This window comes from Sebastes umbrosus, chromosome 5 (assembly GCF_015220745.1).
Source record: "Sebastes umbrosus isolate fSebUmb1 chromosome 5, fSebUmb1.pri, whole genome shotgun sequence".
NCBI classification, from domain to species: domain Eukaryota; kingdom Metazoa; phylum Chordata; class Actinopteri; order Perciformes; family Sebastidae; genus Sebastes; species Sebastes umbrosus.
The window spans coordinates 17,341,117-17,353,923 of record NC_051273.1 but is presented as its reverse complement, the minus strand read 5'-3'; the positions used below and the strand labels follow the sequence as shown (position 1 = coordinate 17,353,923).

The 12,807-nt window shown below is 40.3% G+C and overlaps 1 protein-coding gene across 8 annotated transcripts in view; it reads right to left on the bottom strand.

Annotated features, from left to right (window-relative positions):
* ap3d1 (adaptor related protein complex 3 subunit delta 1) overlaps positions 1–12,807 on the bottom strand; it is a 32,898-nt gene that overhangs the window by 15,235 nt on the left and 4,856 nt on the right. For all 8 annotated transcript variants that reach the window (XM_037769228.1, XM_037769221.1, XM_037769223.1 and 5 more), the window contains 17 exons: positions 12,294–12,389; positions 11,297–11,377; positions 10,013–10,093; positions 9,786–9,893; positions 9,453–9,582; positions 8,058–8,197; positions 7,569–7,642; positions 7,406–7,455; positions 6,533–6,582; positions 6,083–6,131; positions 4,225–4,370; positions 3,005–3,153; positions 2,663–2,893; positions 2,109–2,340; positions 1,807–1,952; positions 1,455–1,593; positions 1,072–1,143 (listed from right to left, as the gene is read on the bottom strand). In XM_037769228.1, the coding sequence (XP_037625156.1) occupies positions 1,072–1,143; positions 1,455–1,593; positions 1,807–1,952; positions 2,109–2,340; positions 2,663–2,893; positions 3,005–3,153; positions 4,225–4,370; positions 6,083–6,131; positions 6,533–6,582; positions 7,406–7,455; positions 7,569–7,642; positions 8,058–8,197; positions 9,453–9,582; positions 9,786–9,893; positions 10,013–10,093; positions 11,297–11,371 (1,872 nt within the window). In that variant the 5' untranslated portion in view covers positions 11,372–11,377; positions 12,294–12,389. The remainder of the gene's footprint in view (positions 1–1,071; positions 1,144–1,454; positions 1,594–1,806; positions 1,953–2,108; positions 2,341–2,662; positions 2,894–3,004; positions 3,154–4,224; positions 4,371–6,082; positions 6,132–6,532; positions 6,583–7,405; positions 7,456–7,568; positions 7,643–8,057; positions 8,198–9,452; positions 9,583–9,785; positions 9,894–10,012; positions 10,094–11,296; positions 11,378–12,293; positions 12,390–12,807) is intronic.

Sequence of the window (12,807 nt, the reverse complement as noted above, 5' to 3'; positions counted from 1 at the left end):
AGATTGTTACTTTGAATAATAAGGTGAGTCAACTTATGAATACCTGTGCTTTTTCCTAGAAGACGATCTGACTTTTAAACATCATATCGAGCAGGGGCGTAATTATACACCGATCTAGATCGTTATATCAATGCAATGATCAACGATACAGTATCATTGATGCAAAGTGAAAATATCAATATGTATATCATCATCTTACGCCTTTATTTTGAAATTCACACTTTATATTTATTCTTTTTATTAAAAAAGAATAGATTGTATTTCATTTAAATGTCTGGAAGAGCTCAGTAATAAAATTGTCAAATAATTTTTTTGTTGCTTTTAGTGAGTTGATAGATATGTAACTGGTTGCTTTATGCAAATGTATGTATAAATGTATTATTGTAAATCAATTAACAACACAAAACAATGACAAATATTATCCAGAAACCCTCACAGGTACTGCATTTAGCATAAAAAATATGCTCAAATCATAACATGGCAAACTGAAGCCCAACAGGGAACAACAGCTGTCAGTGTGTCAGTGTGCTGACTTGACTATGACTTGCCCCAAACTGCAAATGATTATCATAAAGTGGGCATGTCTGTAAAAGGGAGACTCGTGGGTACCCATTGAACCCATTTTCATTCACATATCTTGAGGTCAGAAGTCAAGGGACCCCTTTGAAAATGGCCATGCCAGTTTTTCCTCGCCCAAATTTAGCGTATGTTTGGAGCGTTATTTAACCTCATTTGTGACAAGCTGGTATGACATGGTTGGTACCAATGGATTTCTTATGTTTTTCTAGTTTCATATGATACCAGTATCTTCACTCTTCCTCTAAAACTGAGCACGCTACAACCAAAAAAATCTCAAGTTGTGTTAATGCGTTAAAGAAATTAGTGGCGTTAAAACAAATTTGCGTTAACGCATTAACTTTGACAGCCCTGATAAAAATAAAAAATACATTTCATACAAAAAGTTATTCAGTATTCAATATCCTGTAATTATTACTTATACAACAGACTGGATTCAACAGAGACATGTGCAGTGAAAAAACAGACAGCCCAGTGATGGCTGGGTAAGCACACCTTCTGAGAGGACGGGGAGGCCTTGATGTAGAACGGGTTGTTGGCTTGTTCCTGCTTTCTGGCTTCTCTCCTCTGGGAGACGGTGAAAAAAAAAAAAAAACAGTTACATGAATTAATCAATGAAAGCACAGCCTGCCTCAGTTTAGCATGAGAGGGGAGCCACATGGGAAGACAGACTCACAGTAGAGCTCAGAGAAAGTCAATATTGTTTTGAAGATAAGGACTGCGTGATCATGTCTAGATTGAAAAACACCTTTATGGCTAATTTTTGCATCATATATTTCCACTTACAAGTGGTAAAATATATATATAAGCACTACTGTACATCTATACTATTCATAAAACAATGTTGCTTGTTCGATTCAACACATCGACCAGCTCACCCTCGCCAGCTCCTTCTCGTCCACCTCTTGACGGGGGCGGGAGTGTTTGGTCTCTTCCTTGGTAAAAATAGCCTTTGGTTGCTCGTCCTCAGACTCGCTCTCAGATGGAGGCTCGTTGATCCAGGCGTCCAAGTCCAGACTGCACAAACAAACTCAGTTACACTTCACTGGTCAAGACTCACAGAGACATACACGCTTCAGCAAATCATGCTGTTGGACCACAACGGTATGAACAAGTGCTATAGGTTTTACTCAACAAGATTAGAAAGACAGTTGTGTCTAACTATGTAATAATGTAGATTTAGTAACTGTTTCAATATGTGTGTGTTCCTCATGTACTGAGCCAACTCACCCTTCAGGAACAGGCACTTTCTTCTGTGCCTTGGGGGCTACAGGGTTTAGTTCTCCAGCGAACAGAGCGATGACTTCCTCTGCTACGTCTACCTCCTTCTGTTGCAGTTTCTGGATGTACTTGACCAGCTGCAGGATGCAAGACGCCTGAGGACGTGACAGAAGGTGAGGCAGACAGGGAGGTTAGCAGAGACATTTATCAGATTTGTGACCTTGTGAGGTATAGGATGCTAAAGGTCTAAAGGGTAAAAATAATCTCTGTTAAGATTTGCGTTAAAGAAAACCAGTTGTGATTTATCTTACCCTCTCCTGCACCTCCAGGTTGGCGCTCTGGACAAACAGCGGCAGCCTCTCGATCATCAGCTGGCTGGTTTCCTGCGCTGCTGTGCTGTCCGTGTTCCCCTCCTGGCTCTTTAGCACGGTGGCGAACAGCTTGGCTGCGTTCTGCACGTACACTGCCTGGATGTGGCCCGGTAGGGTGGCCACCTTAGGGCGCAACATGGCCTCTAGCGTCTGCGTCGGGTTCTCCAGGTGTCTGAGGAGAGGAGGTGGATTTAGTTGGCGTTTGATTGAGTTAAGCTTGACACATGGACTTCATCTTCTTTTGTGCTGCAATTCTTTTACTACTATTATGTGCACATTATGTTTATTGTTTTCCCCCTTATCTTATTGTTGTTTGCTTTGTATTCATTTGTATTTTGTACCTGTTCAGCACTTTGGTCAACTGCGGTTGTTTTGAAATGTGTTATATAAATAAAGTTTGACTTTGACTTAGAGAAAGGCCTGATTGAAAACAACTACACTGAATCACAACACTGATGCAACTGTGTGCAACCCAGTGAGATAAATCAACGTACTCTGAGAATTCGCCACAGATCCAGGCTGCCGCATACAATACTTCACAGATGCCCTTTCGCTGCACGTTGCCCGTCATCAGGTGGGCGTTGTCCAGCAGAGTGGCCATCTGGGCAACAGCAAAGACCCGGATGGCTTTGACCCGAATAGCCACATCCAGCATCTGAGAGGCGATGAGGTGGCCGTGCCGTGTGCCCTCTAACCTGGTCAGCTCCACTAGGATACTGATGTACCTGTCAAGCACATATGAAGAGGTGCAAAATCATGTCATACAGAGGAAAATGAAACAGAAGTTAACAAAATATGGAGTGAAAAATAAGACACGCTGGAGCGGAGAAACTGACCATTCAAAGTTGGTGATGTACTGGTAGTTGCTCTGGCTGCAGATGTCGATGATCTTGGTGAGCAGTTCATCTCTGTAGGTGGTTCCTTCTGCTTTGTCCACATGCAGCATCAGCTTCTTTACAATCTCCATCAAGTTCTTTTTGGATACCTGGGAGAGCAGACACCAGTTCAACAACCATCACATTTAAACGCATGAATGTAAATCTTTAAAGCTAGGGTTGGTAATGTATTTTAGAAACCTTTTTTTGTTATATTTATGGAAATTCTCGACATATCCCGACAACAATCAATAAATCAAAAGCTCTGATAATCTTTTTTTTTTTTTTTTTAATCCGGTATTTGTGGCTGTCGCAGGAATGTAATAAGCGTTCTGCCCGAATTAACTGATTGACCGGGCTACCTACCTACCTGCCTGTGCGCACTCTGCCCGTGCACTCATCACACGTCACCAGAGTCTTCCACAAGCTGCTAGCTTGACAGCTGTGAGTACCAACAATAGCCATGTTTGTCGTTTACGTTCATAATGATAATTTTGAGGGAGTGGTTTTGGAGGAAGACCTCAAGCGACGGGCAGTCAGTGTTGTAGAATTGGGGGCTTTCTCGTTAGATTTAGGGACTTTTGGAGCTAGTGCTGCTTGCTACTTTCATTGGAAAAGAGTTAACAACACTGGGCTGGGTTTTTCGGTTGGACCGTTTTTAAAATCTAGCGTACTCTTGCTAGTTTCTCCAATGTTTCCGACCACAGCTTTAAAAGAGTATTCGTTCTACTGAGGCAGAGAGAGGCAGAGAGAGACAGAATGTCGTCAAAACTGCTTCAAAATAAAGGACACAATTGACTGTAATATCTATAACAGTGAATAAATCACATAATTTGTACATATGACATAATATAATATCATACAACCACTGGTATGGAGTTAACACTACCTGCAGAAATTGTTATATGACATTCATTAGCTATTTTGGCCATTACCTGACAAACCTAGTAACTGATCAAATAAATCAAGTTCCATAAAACAGTGCAAGTGGTGAACTCTACATTTTCCAGCAGCTATAGCAAAAGAGCTTTCCTGCCCTGCTAGGACTTTTCCTGAAATATAAACTGTGACAGTGAAACCGAGATGATCTGTCACTAAAAATCTGAGTAAACACCATTACTTAAACTGAGAATTAACTGAAAAAACGTTGATGTGTAAAATCAAATGTCTTTGCTTCCTACCATGCCATAGAGCAGGTCCAGAGCTCTGAGGCGGATGGACTCGTCCTTGTCATCCAGACACTGGAGGATGAGGTCCTTGTGAGACTGCACTGACTTGGGGTGGGTCTTCAGGATCTTTGACATGGCCAGCAGGCCCAGGTACTTCACTACAAAAACAAACATAACCTCAGCGCAATTTCAAAACAGACACCCTTAGCTCTCCGGACACTAGCAAGAAAATGTGTATTTACTTCTATCAGCTGACATTAGTCTCATTATGTTGTTCTAATATTTTCTTATTCAAATTCCTAACATTTATAAACCTCACTATCCTTACTTGATTGTAACTGCAGTAACACAACAAATACCTGGTTGTAGAAAAAGTCCTTTTTTGGAGATCCACAATTTCCAGGGGACGGGAAACTCTTTTGAAACTGGACTACTTGTTCAAAAATTTAAGTTCATATAACAAATTACCTACTTCACTTCCCTAAATCTAGTCGCTCTGTAAGGCCTAGCTGACTATATCTCAAATATATATATATATATGTAAATATAATATGAACAAATTACTGTTGTGTTATCTTCCATGGAATAAAAACCAAATGGAAATGAAAAACTAAACATCATAAAGGAAAGGAACACAAAACACACAGAACGATGGAAAGGACGCACACACACGGTACAACACACACACACTGGACACGGTAGTTTCGTTTTGCTTTATCCTCCGTCGTGTCCCTGGCAGCTTTCCCAACTCACCAAACAAGATTTTTAAAGATTCAGAAATCTGCTGAATCACGGCCTCGAGTCGATCATCTAATTTGGCAGAGACAAATGCCTCTCAGTTTCTTTGGATCAACAGGTGTGTGAAGTGTAGTAGTGACCTTGCGGGTGAGGTGAGGCTGGTCACTGCGGTGATTACATTGCAGAAATGACCGGGGGACATGGCCTCAGTGCAGCTGCAGGAAGACACTGAATGTACCTCTTTGATGGTAAAGTGACAGCAGCAGTTCAGTAAAATGCAACTGTCTCTCATTGAGAAAGGCGTAGCTGATGAAATGTGAGACGGACAAAGCAAACATTTCAGAGATTGTTTACTAAACTGCCGCCTTCAGTTGATCTGTTTCCAGGGATATTCCTGTTCGTTAAAGGGCGGGTCCATCTGCCCGTCTGTCTGGAACTGAAGTCATTATCTCGTGTTAAAACAGTGACTTAAGGGCAATAGATTTTCCCATTTTAGTAGACTGCAATAATGCATTAAGCATAATACTGCAGGTATGTCAACAGCTTTTTTGTTAAGACATCTCAATTTGGGGGAGGTCTGATCTTTTACCTAATTTACTTATCAATATATTGAGTATAAGTGTTATAGCTAAAGCGTGACTATGTGGTGCGATGAAAGGATAAACAAAACCTAAAACCACAGGTTCACAGTCTGCTCTATTAACATCAGGAATCTATTCTACTCCACACACAAAACTATCTATGTATGGGTGTCCAGATAACTCGAATGGCTGTGTGCAGTATTCTCAGCTCAATCTGGAAGTGCGCAAGGGAGTGTTTTTATAGAGCCACGCCCTATGTTTGAGAATAGCAGACTTGTATCCCTTCAAATTGAAGCAACAAACTGGGAAAAACCCGCTGTTCACTTTCTGTGTCGTACACGAGATTTGTGTGTGAAAGGGGTACTGGTGACTTAGGTGAAATGGTATTTCTAAGCAGTCCCCCTAATTGAGAGAGGGACTATAATCATGTTCGAGTTATCCAGAGTCAGGGGATCTACGTTGTTGTCGTCTAAGAGGGTGGACTGTTCCAAATCCAGAAACACGCAGACAATGAGAAAATGACACACTGCAGGCATTGACAGAGGGCTCACAGTTCTGGTCCGAGTCTTCTATCAGGATTCGCAGTTTCTGCACACAGAGCTGAAAGACAGAAAGAGAAAGAGAGACAGAGAGAGAGACAGCAAAAGAAAAGGGAGATCCATTAACATCACATTAAACCTTTCACCACCAGCTTAAGTCAGCAAAAAAAAACAACAGAAATGACAGACAAAAGTGGGGGAAATGGGGCTATTTGATGGTACAAAATATTTTTTTTCATGCATTTACTGACAGGCACAACAACTGAAAGTAAGAAAAACAACAGCTTCAGGAGACCTGTCTTATAGTTGCTGTGTCTCTACTTTAAATAGGTTTGAGCATACTTATGAACAGAAAGAAACATGGTGAAAGCATGCATTGTGGTTCAACTGGGGTGGAAAGGGTTATGATCAGCATTTAACCACATGAAGGTGCAGATGGAGGAGTGGACCTCAGAGGCTTACCTGGATACTAGCACTGTGGTTAGGCATCCCAGAGGACAAGGAAATCAACACTGCAATGTGGGACAAAAAAGCAATTAGAACAGAAACATTTGGTGAGAAGAAAAAAAAAGGTTTCACGTAGGGCTGTCAAACGATTAAAATAATTATTTGCAACTTTTTTATCTGTTCAAAATGAACCTAAATAGGGAGATTTGTCAAGTATTTAATACTCAAATATTCTGCTTTATGCAAACAAATGTATATATATATTATTGGAAATCAATTAACAACACACGACAATGACAAATATTGTCCAGAAACCCTCACAGGTACTGCATTTAGCATAAAAAATATGCTCAAATCATAACATGGCAAACTGAAGCCCAACAGGCAACAACAGCTGTCAGTGTGTCAGTGTGCTGACTTGACTATGACTTGCCCCAAACTGCATGTGATTATCATAAAGTGGGCATGTCTGTAAAGGGGAGACTCGTGGGTACCCAAATAATCCGTTTTAATTCACATATATTGAGGTCAGAGGTCAAGGGACCCCTTTGAAAATGGCCATTGCAAAAATTTAGCGCAAGTTTGGATAGTTATAATATATAGTATAGTATGACATGGTCGGTACCAATGGATTCCTTCGGTTTTCTAGTTTCATATGATGCCAGTATCTTCACTCTAGCTTTAAAACTGAGCCCGCTACAACCTCTGAAAGATCGATTGTGTTAATGTGTTAAAGAAATTAGTGGCGTTAAAACAAATTTACGTTAACGCTTTAACTTTAACAGCCCTAGTTTCACGACTTCTTTAAAAAGGGACTGAAATAGAGCAAAAACACACATTAAACTGAATGAGACCACTACATTGCACACACTGAATAGCAGTACTGACCTGCAATCACAGTGTTGACACATTCATACAGCAGAGACATGGCAGAGGTACTGTGAGAGAGGAGGACAGGGTAAGAAACAGAGATCATTATTGATACACCTGTCAGATTAAAACTGCTTTTATAATCTGTGAAGACGTATATTATTGTGGAATTTCATCTCACCTGTGGATTAAATTGGTCAGAGGTTCGATCAGCTTCTTCCCCAATCGCGGCTCCAGTGGTGTGAGCGCACCAAACTGTAAAACAAACACAAAGAGGGCCATGACACACAGCAACATTTATACTTTTGTCAAAATCTTTTCATAAACACTGATGGATTCTACGAGTTATATTGTGAAAATGTGCTATAATTTACTTGTTTTTGACTTGTAACAACTGTTCACATAAATAAAACTCTCTAAGAAATGCAACCCGTCATGTGACTTCACTGCATTGTGGTCATTTGAGGATAATGCTTTTAGTGTTAGTGTTAGAGAACCAGTATCAATTCCTCTTTTATGATGGATTTATCTCTCTATGATTGGTGCAACACTGCGGGTGTCACACAAAGCCGCGGCTTGGTGATGAACAGTATATATTATGTTGCTGCAATATAAGACCACGTGTAATATTTCTACACCACTCCAGAAACCCTGTATCCTGTTGACTTACCAGCTTGATGATCTTAATGAGAACCCAGTTATTAGTAGAGGAGGTCATGAGTTTGAAGAAGAGCGGTGCTAGAGACAGGTAGTTCTTGGGATTTCTCCGAGCCAGTTCACAGATAACGTTTACTGCTGCAGACTGGACACCTAAAGAGGAACAATGAAAATGTAAAGTAATTAGAATAAAAGGCCATAAACATAATTTATTAAACATAGAAATAAAAAAAAACAACTGATTTGTGTGTTTATTGGGGTTAGGGTGAATTAAGTATGGCTTAAAAAACAATGATGTGCAATAATATAGCAGTCAAACACATTTTAATGTATAAAAACTATGCAGTATGACAAATTATTTTCATTAAAACACATTGAAGGGCAGGTCCATTATTTATTTTTTTTAGGTTTTTATATCACTCTGTAGTCTCCATCGGTGTTCCTTATGTATTCAAATAGGAACATTAAAATTTGGGTCAAAGTATGTATGTATGTTTTAGAGTCAAAATGCTATTTTCCCAAGCCCTTCTAAAAACGTTTTCCCACATGACCTGACGTAGGTTTCTGCATGATGACGCTGCGACATGTACAGTATATATACAGCCTTATAGTCTGTGTATTAACGTGACATAGACTAACTTAGATATCGGTTGGCATGCTCCCAGTTTGGAGAAGCACACAGGAGTACCGGCACGGAAGCTAAGCAATGTACTACTGTGTGGACGCCAAAACAAACTTAGCCGATCGATGCAGCGTTAGACCATCAACTCCTGTGTTCTATGAGGTAAAATGACTGTTTTTTGTGAATGGAGTCTGGACTGGTAGCTTTGAAGACAGCAATAATACGGCTTCAGTTCCCAACCTTCGATTAGCTTACTCTGGTAGCCTACGTCACTGCCTTTTGCAACGGATGAGTGAGCGTTTCTACTTGGAAAAAAAAGAGAACAGAACGCAGATGGACCTGCACTTTAATGTGCGCAGCCTTCTTGTGCCATCAAAAGTGGTGACCATTATACGGCGTAATAGAAGGTACATTTCTTTTCACCTTACATCACATTTGAAATATCTTTTTGAAATCAGTTGAAAGTAGCTTTTACAACAAAAGCCCTTTCACAATCTCAGACCGGTACATATTGTCTCACTAGTGTTCAGTAAATAAGTGTGACACCACTGGCACAGTCCCGGTCACATGCCATAAAGCTAGATAAATGCACTGTGAGATGTCTTTGTCTGTGCAACAGAAATAGTCTTGTGAGTTGTTGAATATTCCAAGACAGCCCTGGCGGTATCACAAATGAGCCTTCCTTAATCTCATATTCTTAGTTGCTGAATAATTCACAGGGTTCAGGTGACAAAGCACAAGCTTCCTGCGTAACACACTGAATGCAGACAGTGTCGTTCATGATACCTGGGTCTGGGTCCTCCAGTTTCTCCTTGAGCCTGGGGAAAGCGGGTCGCAGGGACTCTGGGTACTTCAGAAACACCTTGTACATGATCAACACCGCCTTCTTTCTGATGTAGGGTTTAGTGTGGGACATCTAGGGCAGGAAAAAAAGTAAAGACAGTAGAGACGGTTGTGTTCAAACTGGAAAAAAAAGAATAACGCATCTTGACTGCAAAGTTCTGAGGTAAATAATAAAGACACAGGAGGAGTTAGATTAACTGTAGCCAGAAAAAAAAATAAAACTAAAGAGCACAAGTCCTTGTTGGTAAACCTCTTGACATACTTCCAATGACTCACCAGCGTCATGATGTCATTGGCCAGGTCCCGAGCCAGGTCAGGGGTCACAAAACAAGAGAGGCCAGTGAGGGCAACACCTGTGTCATACTGGTTGGGACTGCTAAGATCCTGGGAAAGGAAAAGACGACACAAAATTATAAAGGAATACAAGACAGAAAAGGTTGGCTGAGAGATAAATAACCGTCAACAGATATTCACAGAGCGCACAGAAGAAGAACATCACTGACCTTTCGGATCTGATTGGTTGTCAGCATGATGACATCGGTGCTCTCGTGGAAGCACTGCGAGGCCGCCAGGTAGCCAATCCTCTGTAGGAGGAAACAAAAAAACAGAAAAAATGATATGCTGCATTTTAACTGTGTAACTACACACTGTACAGCAGCTATTCTCAACCAGGGCCTCAGAGCACTATCTAGTGGGCGGAGGTACTGCCAAATAGTTACATTTTTTGGTAATAGAGTTGTGCAGGGAGGACATTTTTGTAGGCCAACCAGGAAGTTAGCATCACCCTGGTTCCTTCAACATAAAGCCAATGGGATTTTTCGATTGGGTTTTGGATTATTGCAGAAAATAAGCTCTGTGGCAAAAACAAAGGTTTATGATACTTACACGTTTTGTTCCGTAAAATAATCTTCACAAATGAACACCACTTTTATAATTTTTGAAGTGTGTATGCAATCGACAGAAGTAAAAAGCTAAGGCTATAAACAAACTACACCGCGGTCGCATGAGCGCAAGTATACACAATGAGGCTATAAAGGCGGACGAGTCGGCGTGATGACGTTTAGTAGGCTCATTTAGCCTCTTGTTAGCAAGCACCTTTTTTAAAGATATAAAAGATTAAAGATTCACGAGTGGGGTATTTATTGTTGTATTTTATGTCGCAGAACAAAACGTTAAAATCGCTTCAGCTTGTTTTAACCACAGACCTTATTTCAGTCATTTAACCAAAAATCCATTCAAAAAACCCATTGACTTTGAGACGAGGGAACTAGAAGTGCTAAAATGCTAACTCATTTCCGGGTTTTAGGAACTCATTCCTGCACCACTCTATATACAAAGATAGTAATTTTTGTATCTAAATGTGTTCAAGAATTCACATAAACAAAAAAAACGTCAAATAAAAATGCATAATTTCAATGACCAGTTACGTTTGAATATCACAACATGTGGTCCTTGGAAGTTTTTAATAACTAGATGTGGGCGTTAAGTTACAGAGGGTTGAGAACCCTGCTGTATAGTATATTTCAGTACAATGCAATTATTACACTCATCAACCTGCATCACTTCCATGGCGACGTACCTATACAGTACATAGTGTGACTATTACTTGTGCTATTTTTGGGTGAGTATCTATGTGGAGAAACTAACTTAAATGCTGGAGAAAGGGACAGTTCATGAGACTGACTATATCTCAACAATAATTTCCTGACAAATCTACACCACAGTCATTACATCATGACCAAAAATGTTCTGCATTTCTAAGACGTCCAATTAGAATCCACTCGTACCTTGTATGTGAACTTGGAGGAGCTCATGACTTCAACGATGTTGAAAGCAGCCCAGCTGACATCGTAGCCCAGCATCTGAAGCTGTAACGCAGAAGAGAAAAGAGACAGAGAGGGGATGTGGGTGAATAAACGGAAGAGGGGGACTCTAAGCTGTCCCAGTGGTGCACAGAGAAGCTCCATGAATTGAGCTGAAAGCTCTCAAAGTGGGCACAGATGCCGATTGCAACAAGCCATCTAAACCCAAATGTGGGCCTTGGTTATAAATAGAAAGAGTGCTTTCATTTAAAACAGGAATTGTACAGAGTTCTCAACAAGTGCCGGCTGCTAGCTATTATAGGCTGTGTAGTGACTAAGCTACAAAACAACATTTGTACAGGCAGTCGTGTACCTGTTTTATAAAAATGTATTAAGTAACTCTATTTGCTCCTGATGAAGCCTTGAGCCCAAACAATGGGTTCTGATTCAACATGATGCTATTTGAATAGAAAAGATAATACACTAGGAACGAAGTCTGTGTGCGGTTCCCTTCTACAGTTATCACAACCAAACAGAATTTTCCATTGGGTCAAATTCAACACGACATGCCACATTTGCAGAGAATGAAACCAAATCTTCCCTAGCTAGCGTTTAAGTTATATAGAATACATAAATAAGAATAGATTTATTTTCTGCTTTAGGTTCATATTACAAACCACATGGTTATAAATTGCTTATGAATCAAATCTTATCTGTTTCGTTTTGTTAGTTTTCTTCTTTGTTAATCTTGGGTGTTGAATATTGAACTGATTACTCTGATAGTGCTGTAAGAATAAAAAAGACTGATGGAATTGTTTTTAGTGAGTAGTGCCCCAAAGCATAGTCACATGGTCTGTTTGACTCTATCCAAAGAAACACAGGTGGGTTTACACTGAGAACCAAACAATGATGGTGTCTATCATCATTATGTGTATGGAGACAGAGAGTCAGTGATTTAGTGGAGGGTGTTGAGAGATCTTACGTAGGTGAGCTTGCACACAGCATTGGCTTTGACGGCGATGTTGTCCTGCTTGAGCTCCTGTTTGATCTCATCGATGCATGTGGAGATGTACTTGGCCTGAGGGCATAGAAAGGAGAGGACAAACAACAGACACCAGATCAGATTAGGTGGAGTGATATCCGGAGTGGGAGGCTGTGCTACCAAGCACCAGGAACATGCTGTTGTTGCTACCCATCAGCCAGCAGAGGTGGAGTTTGGAAATTATTTTGTAAGTCAAATCAAAACCAGGCAAGTCCTAAACTTTATCTTAGACTTTATTTAAGTCATAACGCAGGCTTCATCTTTTAATATGCTTCTGGCATCAGCCAAAATGTTATGACTCTGTGCTTTAAGTCATAAGTACAGCTGGGTTATATGGACAAAATCTTCTATCACAATTTAGGTAATTTCATATCTCAATAACCATATATATCACAATATAGCATGTTTTCTGGTAATTCAATAAAAAAATACTCTATATAAAATAACCACATGC